General features: G+C 45.3%; 6 protein-coding genes across 6 annotated transcripts; 3 read left to right on the top strand and 3 right to left on the bottom strand.

Moving 5' to 3' along the window:
- Positions 1-510: 510 nt before the first annotated feature.
- Positions 511-3783, bottom strand: PVX_092790 (hypothetical protein, conserved; the record flags this gene model as incomplete). The annotated part of the gene is made up of 6 exons (XM_001615500.1): positions 511-692; positions 906-1077; positions 1319-1492; positions 1703-2298; positions 2782-3263; positions 3374-3783. The coding sequence occupies 6 exons, from the start codon at positions 3781-3783 to the stop codon at positions 511-513; spliced, it is 2016 nt and encodes a 671-aa protein (XP_001615550.1).
- A 487-nt stretch (positions 3784-4270) lies between these two features.
- On the top strand, positions 4271-5459 carry PVX_092785 (hypothetical protein, conserved; the record flags this gene model as incomplete). Its single annotated transcript, XM_001615499.1, has 1 exon — positions 4271-5459. Exon 1 carries the CDS (start codon positions 4485-4487, stop codon positions 5457-5459), a length of 975 nt encoding a protein of 324 aa, XP_001615549.1. The 5' UTR covers positions 4271-4484.
- Positions 5460-6345: 886 nt separating this feature from the next.
- Positions 6346-9494, top strand: PVX_092780 (hypothetical protein, conserved; the record flags this gene model as incomplete). Its single annotated transcript, XM_001615498.1, has 2 exons — positions 6346-9163; positions 9355-9494. 2 exons carry the CDS (start codon positions 6346-6348, stop codon positions 9492-9494), a joined length of 2958 nt encoding a protein of 985 aa, XP_001615548.1.
- Positions 9495-9902: 408 nt separating this feature from the next.
- PVX_092775 (translation initiation factor eIF-1A, putative) lies at positions 9903-12581 on the bottom strand. The gene is made up of 6 exons (XM_001615497.1): positions 11609-12581; positions 11267-11350; positions 10943-11027; positions 10707-10802; positions 10356-10536; positions 9903-10150 (listed from the first exon to the last, which is right to left on the bottom strand). Exons 1-6 carry the CDS (start codon positions 11622-11624, stop codon positions 10145-10147), a joined length of 468 nt encoding a protein of 155 aa, XP_001615547.1. The 5' UTR covers positions 11625-12581; the 3' UTR covers positions 9903-10144.
- Positions 12582-14092: 1511 nt separating this feature from the next.
- Positions 14093-15094, top strand: PVX_092770 (DNA-directed RNA polymerase I, putative; the record flags this gene model as incomplete). Its single annotated transcript, XM_001615496.1, has 1 exon — positions 14093-15094. The coding sequence occupies one exon, from the start codon at positions 14093-14095 to the stop codon at positions 15092-15094; it is 1002 nt and encodes a 333-aa protein (XP_001615546.1).
- A 472-nt stretch (positions 15095-15566) lies between these two features.
- On the bottom strand, positions 15567-17462 carry PVX_092765 (hypothetical protein, conserved). Its single transcript, XM_001615495.1, has 2 exons — positions 17037-17462; positions 15567-16890 (listed from the first exon to the last, which is right to left on the bottom strand). The coding sequence occupies exons 1-2, from the start codon at positions 17158-17160 to the stop codon at positions 16049-16051; spliced, it is 966 nt and encodes a 321-aa protein (XP_001615545.1). The 5' UTR covers positions 17161-17462; the 3' UTR covers positions 15567-16048.
- Positions 17463-18763: the final 1301 nt, after the last annotated feature.

Genomic DNA, 18763 nt, shown 5'->3' with positions numbered 1-18763 from the left:
ACGTGGATTATATATATACGTTATACGTACACATTTGTGCCTTTTTACAAATGTAGGAGCGCGCGAAAGGTTGATTTTAGTCAAACGGCAAGGTGACATGACTACCCAAAAGCGTGGCACCAATTTTCTGCATTTCCAAAATGGCGTTAATTTACATCCGTACTATGTAAGAGCCACTGCTGAGAAAAGCACGGATATGCCAGTTTTAAAAGGGGGAAAGAAAAAAAAAAATTTTAATTCATTTGTTGTGTAGCACTCCTATTGGTGCAAGTTCATATTGGAAAAAAAAAAATTCAAATTCAAACGCATACTCAAATTCGAGTAATTTTTCATTTTAAAAATAAAAATACTTTTTGAGGAAGTTCCCTATATTTCACGTCTTCCCCCCCGGTTAGCTCTTCTATCATGTTAAGGTGATGAAAATATGCGAAGCGCTCTCTTGATATTTGCCAAAAACTCGAATCATACTAAAAGGGCGCTTTTACTCCCTCACCCATTTGTGTTCCACTGTTATAATTCACCCCCCGCCCGAACGTAGTTGTAATAATTCTCCAATTCGTCGACATTTTTCCGATAACTCTCCTCCGTCGTAACCTGGAGCCTTTTTTCCATTTGTTCTATTTTCTCAGCGCACGATTTTGCCTTGCCGTTAAGGTAGTTTTTGTCCTTCTCGAGAATTTCCAACCGGTTTGCTAAAAAGAAAAAAAAAAGGGGGAAATAAGGTCAAAGCAGCGACTACACGGTGGTTCGCATCGGTGTAGGCGTGCCATGTTGTTGACCTGTCTCCCAAATGGGTACATAAACGCATAAATGCATAAACGCATAAACGCATAAACACATTTGGAGGCTTCCCCCCTATGCCTATGTACACTGCGCTGAAGCTATTTCTCCCACTTGGCGCCCACCTTCAACATCCGCACACATTTGGGAATATATTTCCAAAACGGATTTCTCTTCGAAAGTCATCACTCTTTTGAAATTGCTAAGGAGGTCCTCGTGTTCCGAAAAGTAACTCAAATATTTGGTAAACCCATTTGTTAGTCTTTTAAATATGTGATGTATTGTGTACAGAACGTTCTGAACGAAGTGGAAATTAAAAAAAAAAAAGTCAGCAGCTAGCTAAAAAATGGCTAGCTGAGTTTTTTTTTTTTTTTTTTTAATATCCCTTTTGTTGTAACGGGGTTGTAAGATCGGGCGCTATCTTTACACTGCGTGGTGTAGACCATTTAGCAAGGATAAGCCCGTTCCTCATATGCGCATACGTTTAGCGACACGGTACACACTGCACATGCTCGAACTTGGCGCTACTTATGCTCACCTCCCATTTTGAAGACGCTGCCAACGCATCCTTCTTCTCCCCTGCCATTTCGGCCTGGACGAGTACCCAAATTTCTAGCAAAATGTGGAATATCTGTTTATTTGTCTTCAAGTGCGTTTTGATTAACTTCAAGCAGGGATCTCTTTCCACCCACTGTAGGAGAACATTTAATGCCTGAGATGGGTTGAAGTGATTGGAGGGGGAATTTGTGTTACGCGTTAGCGGTGGCTACGAGGAGAAACAGAAATGCACTCCCCCGTATATATCTATATATCTATATATGCACATATGCAGTTGCATCCCCTTCTGCACACACGTGGAAGCGCCCCTCCCGCTTGCAAACAAACGTACCACAGTTTTAATGCGAGCGTCAACCCCCCTAACTACTTTGAGGAAATGCACCAGGGAAACTCCTTGGGCGAATTTTTTAAAATCATATAAATTGTTCAACAGAGACATATTTAAAAAGCGCAAAAAGAGCAAGCAGTAGACGTGGTTCTCGAGAAGGAATTTTTTTTTTTGCAACTCGTTCACTATTACGTAATTAACGAAAGGGAGGAAAATCTTCTTCTTTTTCTCCCTCTTCTTCTCATTATGTACGCTCATTTGCGCGAACGTGTAGAGAATGCCAAAATAGTATAGCTTCAATAAATCACCTTCTTCCTTCTTCTTTACATTTTCAATTTTCTCACGCTGATCAATTTGAAGGTATAGCTCTTCCACAAGCTTGACAAACTCCTCCGTAAAGAATTCCCTGCACACGTCTTCATTATGTAAACACAGGCAAAATAAAGCCTCCACATGTTTGAGGTACAGATAATTGTCCTGCCCTTCTGCATCCTTCTCGTTACTATTGATGCGACTCACGAGGGGTATCATCTTTTCTGCAATTTTTTTCTTCCCCGTGGTGGACGCGCAATGGCAGCTACTTATCGCGTTAACGATATCGAAGCATAGCAGGTGCAGCATTTTTTTTTCATCTGTCGGTGGAAGAGGACAGTAATGGAGGTGATGGGCATATATTGGATGAGGGGCTCAGTGTAAAAGAAATCGCGCACACAATGCGCACATAATGCACACACAATGTACACATCTTAGCCTACCTGGAAGGGGAGAACCACAGTGGGCTAAAAAGCCGAGGGTCAGATCCAAAATGCTACAAATCAGGTTTTGTGCTTCCCCCCTCAGTTGGGAGTCTTGGCGAAACGTCCACAATGGGTTGGAAGAGCAGCAGGAATGGGGGCAACTCTCTGTACGTTTGCACCCCGCGGAAGTTGCCGACTCGCCGCAGTTCAGCACCACCTGCAGTACATTTCGCAGGGCACAGAAAAAGGCGCCGAGAAAGTGACCAAGCGGATCATCTTTCTCCCGTACACGGTTGCAGAGGTCAGCCGACCGAACAAGACAATCCACATGCCCAATTAATTTGTGCATATGTTGGAAAAATAAAACTTCATCCGTACCAGACATATCTCCTGTGCGATGACCAAATGTAGGAGAATCAGCGGAACTCCTTCCCCCCTCTATGATGTACGAAAATAACCTTAACAAGTCAGCACAAGACAGATCGAACTCTCCTTTTGTAATTTTATGGTGCACTATTTCTACTAAAGAGTTAACAAATTGGAGGTCACTCTTGGAGGTATACACGCTGATCTGTTTCAAATTGCGAATAGCTATTTTTATTACCACCTGAATGAGGAAGCTGCTTTTACAAGAGACACCCCTCTGGAGTAGTGCCTCCGACGTGGTAATCTTCTTCATGATTCCGCATTTTATGATGTCTTTATCAAATTCTTTTCGCTCCGCTAGTAAAACGAAACTGTGGATGATGTCCTCGTCGGCTTGCTCATTTTGCCCATATGCATTGGCTAACATTTCGGCAACCCTCCCATCAGATATGATCGTACAGTAGAAGCGTGCCAAGCAGTTCCTCTCCACCAGCCTGAGACGGGGGTAAAGCAGTCAAGCAAAAGGGCATAAGCAGGGGAATTACGTCCACGCGTCGCTACGCAGAAGAAATGGACTCGCCTTTTTGCATCGCTCTAAAGTTACCTCAGCGCGGACACCAGGAACAAATTCACGTATTTCACTATGGACACCACCAAATGGGGGTCCTCTTCTGAGCTGCCACTCGGCAGCCCCCCTGTTGGCCGCTCACCCCCCTGCTGCCTCTCCCTCAAATTCCTGACCAACTCGTGCAGGCAGAGAAAGTACCGCCTGACCTGCTTCACGTATAGCCCATCCTCGGCTCTCTTAGCCTTCACGAATGAAGCAGACGCATTCCTAAAATGGAACAACAAAATCTGCGAACAAAATTTGTCATTCGTATGCTCCTTAAAATTCCTTATGAGTAATGTTAACAAGTTATTTAAATTCTCCAACTCGATGCATGTAAAAAATTTGCGCCCTTGGTAAAAATTAAAAAGAAAATGATTTATTTGTTCCTGCACATGAACAGGCATTCCTTTGACTTTTTCCCCCCAAACAAGTTCGCAAATTTGGTTTAAAGTCACTTCGCGAGAAGTGGACGAATCGGGACGTGGGCCCTTCATGGGTAGAAGCTGCTCATGAGGAATGGAAGAATTATTGTATTACGCCAGGGGCATCTTTTTTTTTGGGAAAGTTCCTCTACCTACTGCTTCACTTGGGAAAGGACTCACAGTGGGATAGAGCTCTCTCCCCATTTTTCCAACCTTCCCCAAATGGACGTGATACTCACAAGTTTGAGATATTTTCCCTGGTAGATCCTCCCCAAAGGGTCAATCAGAAAGTCTTTACTCTTTGTAGCACGTGTGCGCCGCTTTTTATGTGCAACATAAGGGGGAAAAAAAAAAAAAAAAAAAAAGTGCCACAATGGACATAACAATGAGGCCAAGCCGCTTAACCATAACATAACATTCGAACGGATTAATTGACGTTTTCCTTTTTTTTTTAACTCGTCTAACGAGTGAACAGAAGAGCAAACGTTCGATGCGTTAAAGACAAATAGGGGAGGACAAAAGGTGGGAAATTTCTCACTCATTTTTTTTGCGAAAAAGATTGGCCCTTTTTTGGCCCACCTCTTCCTACTCCACTCACTGCATTCTCCGTCCACCTCTACGCTCCCCACCCCCCAAATGGCCATCAAAATGAAAACAACCTTCCCCCCCTGAGCGAACCAAACATGAGCGAACCGAAGATGAGCGCTTTACCCAGAAGTAAAACGAGCAGCGTGTGTCAAATTCGCAACGTGCGTGAGCCCCATGAGCACCTGTGTGAGGGCCTGCACCAGTCACCCCCATATAAAAGAAGCAAAACGGAAGAGTCTCACCATTTTAGAGGCGCGAACAACTGGGAAAGAAGCTCCACCAGTGAGGTGCAGATAAAAGGACGTCTCTCCTCCGAAAGAGAACACATAGACAAGGAATCTCCCCTCCCCAAGGATGACCCCACAAATTGCCCAGACCCACAAAATACCCCCAAGGAGGAAACCCAAATTAAGAAAAACAGCATCGATTTTGACACCTTCAACGAGAGCATATTCAACGTGAGTATTGAGCTCGGCGAGAGAGACCCAGGGGAAGGTCCCGAATTTGAATGCACATCAGAGGGAACGGAGGAGGAGGAAGATAGAGAGGATGATCCTTACCAGGATGATGAAGATGACCAAACCGAGCGGGGGAGTGACAACCTCAGAAGAAGCAACCACATGGGGAGTAGAGACCACCATGGGAAGAAAGGGAACAGAGAAAACCCATCGATGCACTTCTACAATAGCAGTGAGAACTCCTCGCACAGCTCCCTCGACGTAAACGAAATTCTACAAACAAGGACCAACGGACGAGTGGAAAAAAAAAACAGAAACACTTACATCCTGCAACATAAGGAGCGAATTAGGGAAAGGAAAAATGAAAAAAAAAACAAAAAAAATAATAGCAGTCATAGTAACAATTTGAAGAATAACTTTTTAAAAATTACCAAAACGACAAAGGATAATGTCAAGAGGGCCAGCATCGCCACCGTCATGCTCGAGAATCTGTCTAACCGGGACCCCGACAGCGACTTCGGGAGCGAGTTTAGTAGTGGCAACAGTGGAAGCGGTGAAAACGGCGATCGAAGCGAAAATCACTACCGAGATGGCACAGACAATTTGAGTTAATCACAGAAAGGGCCTCCCAAGATGCACTAAAGAAAGATTCCTACCCCCTATAAGAAGTAGCCTGATATAGGGGCCATCACCACGATGGCGAATTTGACAAAAAAAAAAAAAAAAAAAAAAAGGAGACCATTTCGCGCTTTTCTTAGCATCTCTTTTGTTTTCCACCATTTTGAATATCTCCCCTTTTTTCCCCCTTTTTTTCTCCCCTTTTTTTTGCACGCTCAACTTCTACACGTTCACCCTTCATCTAGCTAGCCAGCCCTGCTGCACTGCCTTTAAACGTTTCCATGAGCTCTCCCGAATGCTCAAAAATGAAGGGGCCAAATGAAGAGGCCAAATGAAGAGGCTAAACGGAAGGGCTCCCCCTTTTGGAACTAGCCGCCGCGTGCGCATAACTAAAAAATTTCGAACTCGCCACGTTTAGGCGCTTTTGGGGGGACTCCCATTTTTTCTGTCCACAAGCATCACACTGGAAGGGAAGTTTGCCAAAAAAAAAAAAAAAATAATTGTCATGTGTGGGGGATGATGATGCATATTTGCCAATGTTATTATGCTTTTCCTAGTTAATTTTTTTTTTTTTTTTCCCTTGGTGCACCACTGCGTAGTCCTCGCGCCGGTCTTTTTTTTTTTTTTTTCTTTTTCTCAGAAAGGAAGGCATTTCACTTTGCACTTCTTCCCACAAGTAGGATGATAAGGAGAGCTTTCCCTTTTTGCGCGGCTATGTGTGGGAGAGGAGGGACTGGCCAGCGTTGTGGTGTGGATCTCAACCCAAATGTGGAGCACCTGATGGGGAATCCCCATCTGCACAAGCGCATACCATCTACTTCTCACCAGCGCAAGCGCACACCCTCTGCTTCCCACCCCCCTTCATCACATTCGTGACAAAATGACCAACCCAAAGGGAGAAGCGTTCACGATAAGCAACGTGTATCTGCACCGAGATGGCCAACTGGAACTCATAAAGGAGCTGGAGAATGTCATCATCAGGGGGGTATTCACATGTGGCCACAGCATAAACATTTTCTTAAAGGGGAAAGAAGGGAGCACAAGCAATGCGATTATTCAGTTGGACAGCTCACCACTTTCGAGAGCATCTTCCAGTGGAAAGAGCTTCTTAAACATATCCTACAGTGACATAAACGATTGTGAATTTTTAACTAGCGATTTTGTTTTGTATGCCCTGAGGAAGGGGGGGACTCCCCCTGAAGGACCCCCGCAACATGGCGACCACTTCTGTCACAACAACAGGCGGGGGAGTGTCCTCCAGAGGAGGGAGATAAAATCCACGATGGTGCATCGTGGGAGGGTGGCTACATGGTACTGCCCCCTACAGGGTGAGCGTTCCCCGGCAGGGGGGCAGACCGCCATGGCCCCCCTCAAGGGGAAGGCGCAAAATGGGCAAAACGCGCAGACTTTGCAGACTTCACAAAACTACGCAAAGTGGCTGCCGGCCAACACGAAGGCAATCTTCCTGGGGGAACTTCAATTCTACGGAGTGGACGAGGAAAATAAACTTTTCACATGGCACACCGATCTGCACTCGAAAGACAAAATGATTTACAACTACCAAACGAAATTTGTTAAATATGTAGCTCCTTTGGATAAAATAAAAATTGCTAGTGTATCATGCGGACAGAGTCACGCGCTCTTTTTGGCCCAAAATAAAAACTGCTATGCGATGGGCAGCAATGACTGTTACCAAGTAGGTGCAAAAAAGGAAGAAAAAAAAAAAAAAATTGTTTTTTATTCCTCCCCGCAATTGATCACACTGGATGAAGATGCAAACAAAAAGGTGAAATTCATTGCCGCTGGATATTCACACAACTTAATTTGCACTTACCAGAATGAGGTGTATGGCTGGGGGAATAACCTGCACGGCCAGCTATTTCTGGAGGACCCCTTCGTAAAAGGGCCCACACTTATATTCAACCCGAAAAAGTGGCACAATTTTATGGTAAAAAAGAAGAAGCTTAAAAGGGTTAACAAAACGGTCACCAATGGTTACAAGAGGGAAATCCCATTTGCTCACCACCTCTCTAACCAAAGTGGAAGTAGTAACCCCGTGTGGAGCTCCAAGGGTGATGAACCCTCTCAGACAGGCCCCAAAAAACATCCCCCACAGGAGTACCCCCAAACGGACAAATTTACAAAATGTATAGAACTTATCAATAGGGACAACCAAGGGTATAAGAAAGCGACCAAATGGAGAGACAAAAACAAATTTAAAGTCGCAAAATTATGTTGCGGATTTTCCTTCTCCTGCCTCCTTTTGAAGAACCAAAACTGCTACGTCGTGGGGAAGACCAACCCCTCACTTGCTAGCCAAACGGAAAAGATACACACCCTTCTCAGGATAAATAAAAAAAAAAAAATCGATGACATTTTTTGTAATTTTTTTAACATCATCCTTGTGGAAAATTTAAAAATAGAGAAGATTTCTCCCCAAATTATTCACCCCTCTTCCGACAGGGCCATTTTTCTCCACCTGAACTTCCCCCTTAAGGATTCCCTCAACTGCAGGGTTGGGCTTGTCCACACGGATGGGCTTAACCATACAGATGAGAATAACCATACAGATGAGCATAACCATACAGATGAGAATAACCATACAGATGAGCATAACCATACAGATGGGCTTAACCATGGGGATAAGGCCAATCCGCTTAGTCGCTCCCCACTGGGTGGCGACTCCCCGGATTGCCAACATAAGGAAGACCCCGCGAGGCTGCATCTCTACCTGAGCTACGACAATGGAAGCGACGAGGAGGGGGTAGGCGGCCAGGACCGAAGTGAAGATAAGGATGGCATGACCCTTTCTGAAAGAACCCCATCTGGAAGTACCCACCCGTTTGCCATACCTGCACACACACTATGGGGGAAAAGAAAAAAAAAAAAATATTGGACATCCTGCCAATTTTACAAAAGCCAGATGGAAAGAAAACTATTCCTCAGCTTACACAACGAGCATTTCTACCTTCAGCACAATCAATGCAGCGTCGTGCTGAGCACTTACAGCGGACAGGTGCTGCGCCTCTCCCCGGACAACTGCTCTCTCATGAGGAATATAAAATTAAAAATTAAAATTGAAAAGGCACCCATCCAAGTCGAGTCCGACAACGTCTACGTTCTTTTCCACTTCACCGATGAGCACAAAAATGAGGTTTTTAAATTTAGCAAAGGGAGGCTCAGGCGAGGTGGCAATTACATTTACACAAAGGTGCCCTCCATCCTCGAGGGGGACATTCCAGACGGTGGGGGAGGCGCAGCAACCGGGAAACACGACGGAGCGGAAGTCAATAGTGCCACCTCCGATGGGGGGAATTCCAACACACGTGGAGAGAGCGCCATCCTCAACAGCTGTATGGACGCCCCCCCCGGCGAAGACGCGATTATCACTCACCGCTTCACCAAATGTAATGTGCACTACTCACTGGGCCACAGCTTCTACGCCAGCTCCCTTCCCCTCACAATTATAAAACCGGACATCCTCAATATCACCCCCAATTTTGTTCACATACACGATAATAGGCCTATTCGCATGAACATGCTCCACCTCTCCAGCAGCTTCGAACACATTTTTGTCACTCTGAGTAACCCCCGTCTGCCCATCATACGCACGAAGGCTTACTACGACTGCGAAGAGGGCAACTTCTTTTTCGCCGTCCCTCCAATCCCTACCGGGGTCTTCCAAAGGGCTCAGCTAGGTATAGCACAAAAGAGGGGGCAACCCAATTAGGGGATTGTCAGAACCGCTGGAGAGTAGTCCGCCCACTTGGCACACCGCCCTTCACAGATTTATTTCCCCATTTTTGCGACCATTTTTACAGCCATTTTTATGCTCATCTGCGCCATTTTCCAATGTCAAAAATGCTTTTCTCCCCACACACCCCTTCAGGCTTCTTAACCCTCCACGTGTTCGTTTCGTACAACAACGTAGAGTACAGCCAGAACGAAGTCATCCTCACCATCTCAAATGTCAACCAGGAGGGAAGAGGGGAGGACACTAATGGGGGCAATGGCGAGGGGAAAGCATAAAAATGGGGGGAAAAACTGAGAAGAATATGCCGTTCGTTCATATGACTTTTTTTCCCCTTCTTACGGAGATATACACAATGTTAAGCGGCATCAGAAATGGGAAGATACCCAACGGAGTAACTTTCCTTCCTTGTGCAGAGTTGGACCTCCCCAACTCCCCTTCCCGGTCCTGCTCTTTCCAAGCGCCACAACTTTAGCGTTTACCCATTTGTCATTTTAACATGCACACATGTGTACATACCACGAAGGGGTGGCTCCAAAATGTGCGCAAGGCTCCCGAGAACGGGCCATCCCCGCGTTACGTAGCCTTTTGCGGGGTTACTGTTATGCCTGCCATTTTGACTTCATCTTTTTAACTTCATTTTATTTTATTTTATATTTTTTTTTCGCTAACACGCGTGACATACGAGTTTGGTTTAAACATGTACATTATGGAGGAAGAAGAAAAAAAAAAAAAAAAAAAGTTACAAAAAATAAATAAATTGATAAAGATATATTTTTTAAAAAAGGGCAACACTGGCACGAGGACAACACACACGCACACAACAACAAGGAGCGCTGTCAAACAAAACGGAAAATAATTAATTCGATTCTTCCGCGACGCACATGTGAATACAAATTATGGGCATCTTCTGGTTCCCTCCTTGTCGTTATATCTGCAAAAAGGGGGGAAAAACATCCAAATGAAGTGCAAACGGTGTACCACACAAAGGAGTACACATACGTACGTACGCGTGCACATGTGCACACGTTCAGCATCGGGGGTGAGGAGAGGAGTGCGCTTTTTTCCCATTCGCTGCCGACTCCTCCCATGCCAACTCCTCTCCTGCCAACTCCTCCCCTGCCGACTCCTCCACTTACGTCTTCTATTTCCAATTTCCTCGCGTTGTTCATTTCCTCCTGGGCCTCCTCGTCAGATTCATCGTCCAAAAATTCGACTCCGTTCTGTCCGTCGTCATCGAAAATGTCCGTTTCGTTAATTTTGGCCGTTTCGGGCAATTCTCCGTGCGTTTTCAGGCTCCTTGCCTCGTCAGGTGTGTATCTACATAAGGGAGGAAAAATGGGAAAGCCATGTAAAATACGTTCACACGTTTTTTTTTTTACTTCATATTTTTTTTCCCCCACATGTGTGTGAACGAACGCAGCAAAAAGGGGGTAACCCCAAAGGAGTCAGCTGAGACTGAGTAGCCCCTCTTGGGCGTTTTCAATTACTTTGCAATGACATCCGCCTTGCTGTCTTGATAGTCCCGCAGGGATACTAAAATGATGTCACCGGAGTTGATCCAAACCCTCTTTCTCATTTTCCCCCTACGAAGGAAAAAAAATGGGAAATTTCACCTCCATGTAGCGTTAAACTGCGCGTATCTATGCGGTGCATGTTAGAACATAAATCATGAGTACTATTTTTTTTTTTTTTTCCTTCCTTTTGATGCCCTTTCATAACCTACCTAATATGACACAGTCGCTTCACCCCATCAAAGCAGTGGGCCTCCAATCGGCCATTCCCCAACATCCTTAACACTTGTGCGTATTCTACAAAAGGAAAGAAGGCACCGAATTTTTTTTACGTTTTCTTTTTTTTTCGCTTAAAAGGTCCACCGAGTGCATATTCACCGGTGTGGAAGTCAACAGTGGATGGGGTCCTCTCCGGCGCGACTTCCCTTCGACGCACGGGCGAACATGTACACGCAGACATGCACACGTGATAGTAACGACGTGCACTCATGTCATTACAGAAAGACCCCTCGCTCTCTCCGGCATGCAATTGTAACCTTGGTCTTCCTCCTTGTACAGCAGCTCCCGCTTCTCCCCTTCGTTGTCATTTTTTCCTCTCCTTCTGTTTTTTCCTCCCTTACCTGTTCATAATTTTTCAATCAAAAAAAAAAAAAATAATAAAATAAAATAAACAAATTTGTACAAACGCACGTGTTGCCTTTTTAAAAAAGCATGCCTGCCCGGGCTGCATACAACTGGCAAATATGATGCGCTCAAAATGGGGGTACATTCTACAAAGTGCGCCCAGTGTGTAACGTGGGAGCAATTATACGTCACACCAGTGCACACAAGGCGTTGCCCCCAAAGGGGCTGCGCTCCACAAAATGTAACGACTTAACCTTTATTCTTTGGCATCTTCTAAACGGTTACATAAAACAATTTCCCGATGGAATTCTCAACTACGGTGAGTTGCTTCCCCTCCTTTTTCTGCTCTGACAGTGTAAAAAGCTAACGATTTACACTGTTGCATGTGCGCCCGCGGTAACTCGCAGATGAGCTGATGAACGAGCGACAACTGGTCGTGTAGGCGGGGCAGCCGTATGCGTTGGAAATTACGAGTCTTCCTTATTACGTACTTTGACTAACGAAAAAGTTGCTCCTTCTTTTTTTTATATTTTTTTCTATGCGGCGATACAACAGGAGCTGCTCCTCTTGTGTATTTACCCGTACAAAATCGTATGCGTTTTTTTCCCAAGGGGAGAAAAATTGTTTTTTCCTTTTGGGTGGAAATTAAATCTAATTAAATTAAACGAGTTCTATCTGCTTTTATTCCTTTCTCTTTACATTTCATTAAATCAAATTAAAAGAAAAAAATACTCAAAATGGTTATATTTTTTTTTTTTTTTTTTTGTCATAAAACAGTCAGGTGAATTTTACGCTGCCAGGCGCACAAGCGCGCAAAAGTGAAGTTACAATTATTTGGATGCCTCCACTCAAAAGGGGAAAAATGACGAACGGCAAATTCGCAAAAATGATGGGCAGCTAAAGGAGTAAATATAAATAAATGCTCATCCTATTTACGCAAGCACATGTACGTGTTACTTGCACATAACGTGTATATATGTAGCTACCCCTGTGGCAGCCATGTATACATGAAGATAAAATGCCTTCTTCACAGAACGTCGGCATGGGCGGATATTCCATTAATGCAGAATGGCAGAAAAAATTGCTGCGGGTGAAAATTGCATAGCACTGAGGGCCATTACATACGCAATGGTAAGAGGCACCCTATAACAAGTTGGCAAAAGGAGAAAACGCAATTGTACATATAATATCATATATGCGGTATTATATACAAATGGGCGAAGCAGGAAAAAAAAAAAAAATTAACCCGGCGGGGGGCTACCTTTCCAAAGGTAGAAAAAAAAAAAAGGAGTTGGGGGGGGAAACAGCGAAAAAACAACTGGAAGAAAAAAAAAAAAAAACGCTTTTTTGCTTCATCAGAATGTTATTTTATATACCATTATTACCATCTGAGCAGAGTGCCGTTAAAAAAAAAGGCGTCGTATTGGGGGGCAATAATGGTGACTACTAGCTTATCCCCTCCCTCGGAAGCGAACCTTGCGGGATCGCAACGCGGGTTGCATATATGTAGTCCGTATGGTGGCATATACGCGCGCATGTACGTATTTGCCGCCTACGCCTACTGCCTCAATGCATGGTGAAGGTTATTTGCTGCGACGATTTTTTCCCTCATTTTTCGTCAGTTCTTTTTCCTCTCGCCCCTTTTTTTTTCCTTTTTTTTTCCGCAAATAGCCGAATAATGCAAAAGCAGCCAACCAACCGCGGCGACCGTTCTGGAATTCCTTTTTTTTAAAAAAAATAACTGCTCTCATTTTAAAGAAAGAAAAAACCGTCTTGTTCGCATAAAATGTTACATAGGAAAAAAGAGTTCCTTGCGTTGGCGCACTGCATACGCGAAAGGAAAAGGACGAGGAGCGTTTTTTTGTTTTTTTTTCCCCCCAGCATGTTAATCGCTTCGCCATGATTTAGCTGCGCTGCCTGTACATAAACGTATAAGCGCGAGATTCGTACGTCCAACGTTTGCATAGAGACCTTTTGAAGGAAGAAAAATCTCGCCCAAGGGGACAAACCATTTCGCATCACTTTGTATTGCATCGCGGGAAAAACCATTTCGCCCCATTTTGTACTGCATCGCGGGAAAAACCATTTCGCCCCATTTTGTACTGCATCGCGGGAAAAACCATTTCGCCCCATTTTGTACTGCATCGCGGGAAAAACCATTTCGCATCATTTTATATTGCATCTCTCTGTGCCGAACCCCTGCGTGCCGCTCTTTTTCTCCCGTCCTGCTCGTTTCCCCCCCATCGCAGCATATCTCTGCGCGGATGGCCCCCCGCTGAGAGGCGCTCAAAAATGGACACCAGGCGCGGGCACTCCCAGAGCCGCAAAAACTGAGCACGCTCTACCCCACGAGTGAGTACCTACTGGTACAGACGTGCAGTCATTTACATCTGCTTCTGCATTGTGCGAACTTTTGAGACGCCTGAACGGGACATTTTAAGGAGGGGCGTATAGGAAGGCACATCGAGGAGAGTAGCCGCGTAATCAATACACAGTTGCAACGGAAACGCCGTAAAATTGACACAAAACGGACAAAAGAAAACGCGCAGATACCAGGGAGACCCCGCTGAAGTGCCTCATCGAAGAGAGGAATCACCCAAGGGCGCAACAAAGAGAGGCACAACTGCTCAGTTTCGGAGAGCCTCCCACCGCTAACATTCCGACTGCTAACCTTCCCACCGCTAACATTCGCACCGCCCACCTTCCCCCCGCTAACATTCGCACTGCTCGCAACCAAGATGAAGGGCGTGAAGTTCAGAGACAACTTCGTGAAGCTGAAGGAAGAGGGGCCCCGAAACGCGACGACGACCAATTTCTACGGATCGTATTTCCTCTCCGAAAATGAGCACCTGTTTGATATAAACGAATTTGAAAAGAACCTCGAAATGAAGATGCACAAAAATGAAGAGAACTTGCTAATTTTGGAAGTAAAAAATTTAAACGTATCAATTGCAAATGCCCTAAGGAGAATAATGCTGGCAGAGGTACCCACCATCGCGATTGAAAAAGTTAACATATTTCAAAACACAGGAATAATTGCAGACGAAATTTTGTGCCATCGTTTGGGGTTAATCCCATTTAAGTTTGACGCTGATTTGATAAACTTCAAAGAGGAATACGAAAAATATAATCACTTAAATTGTTTTTGTTTTAAGCTTCATGTGAAGTTTACGAAGAAGGCTGGAAGTAGTGAGACGTGTCAGAGCATCTACTCCAGGGACCTAAAATGGTGCCCCATTAATGAACACCAGAAGGCACGCTTTCAAAAGAACCCCCCCAGAGTTGTAGATGATAATATACTGATTACCAAATTAAGTAATGGGCAGGAGATAGAATTGATTTGCTTTTTGGAGAAAGGGATTGGAAAGACTCATGCCAAGTGGTCTCCTGTTTGCACTGCCGTTTATAAAATGTACCCTGCGTTTTCTTTTAATACATGTGAAAAGTTCACCCAGGAGGAAAAAAAAGACTTGGTAAATATATGCCCGAAAAATGTCTTTGATGTTGAGGACAGTGACACCTTGGTTGCCAAGAACCCCTTGAATTGCTCCTCCTGCAGAGTGTGCATAGAGAAGTACCCCAAAAAGATTTCCTTTGAGAAGGTTAAGAATCATTTTATTTTCACCATCGAGTCCACGGGCTGCTTCTCCTCGGCCGACATCTTCAGGAAGGCCCTCCTCATCCTCAAGGACAAGGTCGTCAGCGTCAAGGAGGTCTTGGAGGACCAGACCAAGGCCTAGCGGAGAAGCGGCAGTGGAGAAGCGGCAGTGGAGAAGCGGCAGCGGTGGAGGCGGCAGCGGTGGAACTTGCCGCGGTGGAGGCGGCAGCGGTGGAACTTGCCGCGGTGGACGTGCCAACCCTGGAGGAGTGCATAATTTGGGGGGCCCTCCCTCGTTTCACCCCTTTTTTTTCCAGCCACTGTTTGATTTCCCACGCCAAAAATGTGCCCTTCTATTTGTTTCCCCCCACGTTAAATTCGGCTGAAAGTGCTTTTTTTTTTTTTTTTTTTTCCCCATATGTTTGCGTTTTTAATAACAACTCCCCCCTTTTTTTTTTCCCCTGCGATCATTTGTAATTACCCTTTTGAAAATGTCACCCTCTGTTGTAAGGTGCCAGATTGGGTAGACCGTAAGGCAGCGTTGCAGTTGCCCAACTACCCCCCCTCCCGTGAGCATCCCTCAACCGGTGGTGGGAATCGGAAGTGTAACGGCATATATATCACCTCTGCATCCGCGCGGCTGTCTACCGAGTGGGACGCACCCCTGAGCGGGGCGAGCTCCCTTTTCTTCTTTTTTCGGGGAGATATGCTTCTCCAGAATGGAACGAATAATGGCGCGTTCGAGGCTGCGTGCAGTTGCGTTACGCCATGGTACTCACTTGAGTGGGCGCCGATCAAAAAAGGGGCGAAAGAAAGGAAGCGAAAGAAAGGAGCGAAAAAAAGGAGCGAAAAAAAAGGAGATAAAAAAGAAGCTAAAAATGGAGATAAAAAATAAAGCAAAAAATGGAGCGAGTAAACGGATGACCTGGGGCCCCCCCCTAACAAAGAAAAGGTTAAGACGAACCGCCCCATCGAACTGGACACACAAACGCGTTACACATAAACACGTTACACACAAACGCGTTACACACAAACGCGTTACACACAAACGCGTTCCACACAAACGCGTACGCACAAACGCGCTGGCCGCTCAACCCTAATCGTTGTAGTTAAAGCTGCTGCCCTTCTTCTTCATCCGCACCTGCTTCTTATACTTGGCGCTGGAGATCTTGCTGAGTCGCTCCTTCTCGCGCTGCTCTTCGAAAAACTCCTCTTGAATCTCCTTCACCCACAGCTGCTTCTTCAAAAGCATTTTCTTATCCTCCTCCGAGAGGGCATCCCACCTATGGGCCGGAATGTTGAGGCACTTCCTCGTGATGTATAACTTATCACTCTCATCATACTCGTCATTCAAAATGTGGTACTTTATCAACCACTTGACATTCCATAGGACGTAGCAGATAATCTGTTTGGGAAGAATCAACAGCTTAACAATTATTAAATCTGAAAAGGCAAACTGTTCATCCCTTTTGTTGCTTATCAGTCCCATCTCGTGTGCCACTTCCACCTCGATGTCTTCTTCTACCTTCCTCTTCATGGCCATCTCGTAGGTGCGGAAATCTGGGTGCTGTAACCCTATCCTGTTTTGCACCTCCTTCTTAAAGGCTTTATTTTTCGACAACTTCTGGACCCTCCTCTTCATTTGGTATTTATTATTAACGTATTGGAAGCCACATAGGAGGAAGCCAATAATTACCAACGCGATTATCACCTTTATGAGCTTAAATACACAATAGAAAAGGAAGTAAATCACGTTGAGGATGCTGTTTGGGTTCTTCAAATAGTAATCATAATATTTCCTCGTTCGTTTGTTAGCCAAGACGGTGTATGCTTTCACAATTTTTTTTTTCTTTTCCGAGTCGTAGTTATTTTTCAAATTCGTCAGGTGCCTGTGGTAGGCCGACCTGATTTCGCTCACGCTGGCCGTTTCGCTTACACCTGCAGGGGGGGGAGATAGAAGTGGAAAATTTTGATGCCTCCATATGAGAGAAGCGGACAACGTTCGGTCGCCATTTGCGCTCCTCTAACGCTCTCCTTTTATGCTTCTTATCCCTCCTCTTTTTCTGTTTCCCCGCTGGCCTTACCCAAAATCCCGTAGCAGTTCTCCTCATTGCAGTAAAACCCGCTGATCAGATTTTTGAACAGGCAGTTCACGTTGTTCACCAGCAGGAGGTAAACCAGCGCGAAGGAGAAGAAGAACAGCTTCATTTTACCGGGGGGTTTCACATATGTATGTATATATGTATGTATGTACGTATGTATATATATGTATATGTACGTATCTGCGCCTGCGCTCCTTCGCAGCTCCTTCCTTCCGCTTTCGCTATGTTACTGGCTTAAGGTAAAGAAAATCAAAAAGGGAAAAGCGAAAAATCGCGAAGCAAACGCGGAGATTGCGCTTACGCAAAGGCACTCGCAGGGAAGTGAAAGGAAAGAAAAAAAAAAAAAAATCCTAGCGAGGGGCCAAACGAGTGGTGACAATTCGTTCCAAATGTTTCAAATTTTACAAACCGTTCAAACCGTTCAACTGGTACGCACTTTCCAAACGGTTAAAAATTTCCAAACTGTTACAGCTTTGCCGTGCTGCGAAATCGTTCAACCCCGCCCAAGTGCGCGCATAAGCTTTCGCAGCACGAAGGGCCTCCTCCCGCCCCCACTCTCTTCTTCGCAGCCCGAACCTGTATGCACGCGAAAGGGAACTCATATATGAAACGTTTTCCATTTGAGAAATTCCGTCCTTGTGCCATGGGCATGGTTAGATTGGCTGACTCCCCTCTCAGGTGATCCATTTCTATCGCGGCATCCTCAAACGGGTTATACAGAAGCGCACTTATATGGGCATGCTTATGTGTGTGCTTCATCACCCCCCCCTCGGCAGTCTTCCCATTTAGCATCACTGCATCCGGTTCATACAACTCAGATGAATGTTCGCACATGAAAGGGAAGTAAATATCTCCAAATGGACGCAGCTCAGGGGTGACACTCACCTGAGAAAGCATCGAAGCCGTTATTGAGGGCAGCGTACTTCACAACCCAGTTGTCCCCTTCGCCCGACCGTCTGCTTACCAAGTGGATTTCGTTCCTCCCCCGCGTAGATGCAAAATGTGTATAAGCATCGCATTTAGCACTTTGGAATTTTTTTTTTTTTTCTTCCTCACAAAATTGGAGGCCAATAAAATTACGCCCCCGCGCACTCAACTACGCAGTTACGCCGCTGTGCACTCAACTGTGTAGTTACTCCCCCGGGTGTGAGCACCAAAGGCGAGGTGAATGGGAGTTGAGTCAATCCCGTAGTTCTCCATTAAAGTCCCAGTTAACGGCGAATTTGCGCCTGGTCGTTTACTCCCCAGCAGATGCTTAACCCCCCGCTACTACCTTTGGGAAGTGAACAATAGCGGCTCTTTTTACGTTTTCCCACGCAGCATGGGACCTCCTCGGAGGGCTCCCCGTCACTTCGCTTCGTACACGTGAATGATATTATTACACCTTGACATTACTCCGCTGAGAAGGGGAACACACCCCATGGTCGTTTGCGTAAAGTCGTTTTTCCTCACCAGGGATTCGCTTAAAAAGGAATAACATGACATATATTAATGCGTCTGCGCGTTTTTTTTTTTTTTTTCTTTTCCCTCGCGCAAATGAAGTAGAAAAAAAAAAAAAAAAAAAAGGCAGAACAACGTAGAACAAATCAGAACAGAACAAACAGAACGATCGAACCAACTGGGGAAATGAACCGCCCACTTTCCGACTCGTGTCCGTTCATCTAAGCCACACACGTATGGACCCGACCACGGAACGCACACAAAAATGG

The sequence above is a fragment of the Plasmodium vivax genome, chromosome 9, assembly GCF_000002415.2.
Source record: "Plasmodium vivax chromosome 9, whole genome shotgun sequence".
Classification (NCBI taxonomy): domain Eukaryota; phylum Apicomplexa; class Aconoidasida; order Haemosporida; family Plasmodiidae; genus Plasmodium; species Plasmodium vivax.
The sequence above is the reverse complement of the archived record's forward strand: the minus strand, read 5'-3'. Positions and strand labels throughout refer to the sequence as shown.

Coding starts and splice junctions, on each gene's coding strand:
- PVX_092775 (XM_001615497.1), bottom strand. Junction 11,028..11,266: donor GTACAAGGAGGAAGACCAAG/GTTACAATTGCA, acceptor TTCCTTTTGTAG/AATACGCACAAGTGTTAAGG. Junction 10,803..10,942: donor AAGCGACTGTGTCATATTAG/GTAGGTTATGAA, acceptor TTTCCTTCGTAG/GGGGAAAATGAGAAAGAGGG.
- PVX_092765 (XM_001615495.1), bottom strand. CDS start 17,160: ATGAAGCTGTTCTTCTTCTCCTTCGCGCTGGTTTACCTCCTGCTGGTG. Junction 16,891..17,036: donor GAACTGCTACGGGATTTTGG/GTAAGGCCAGCG, acceptor CCCCCCCTGCAG/GTGTAAGCGAAACGGCCAGC.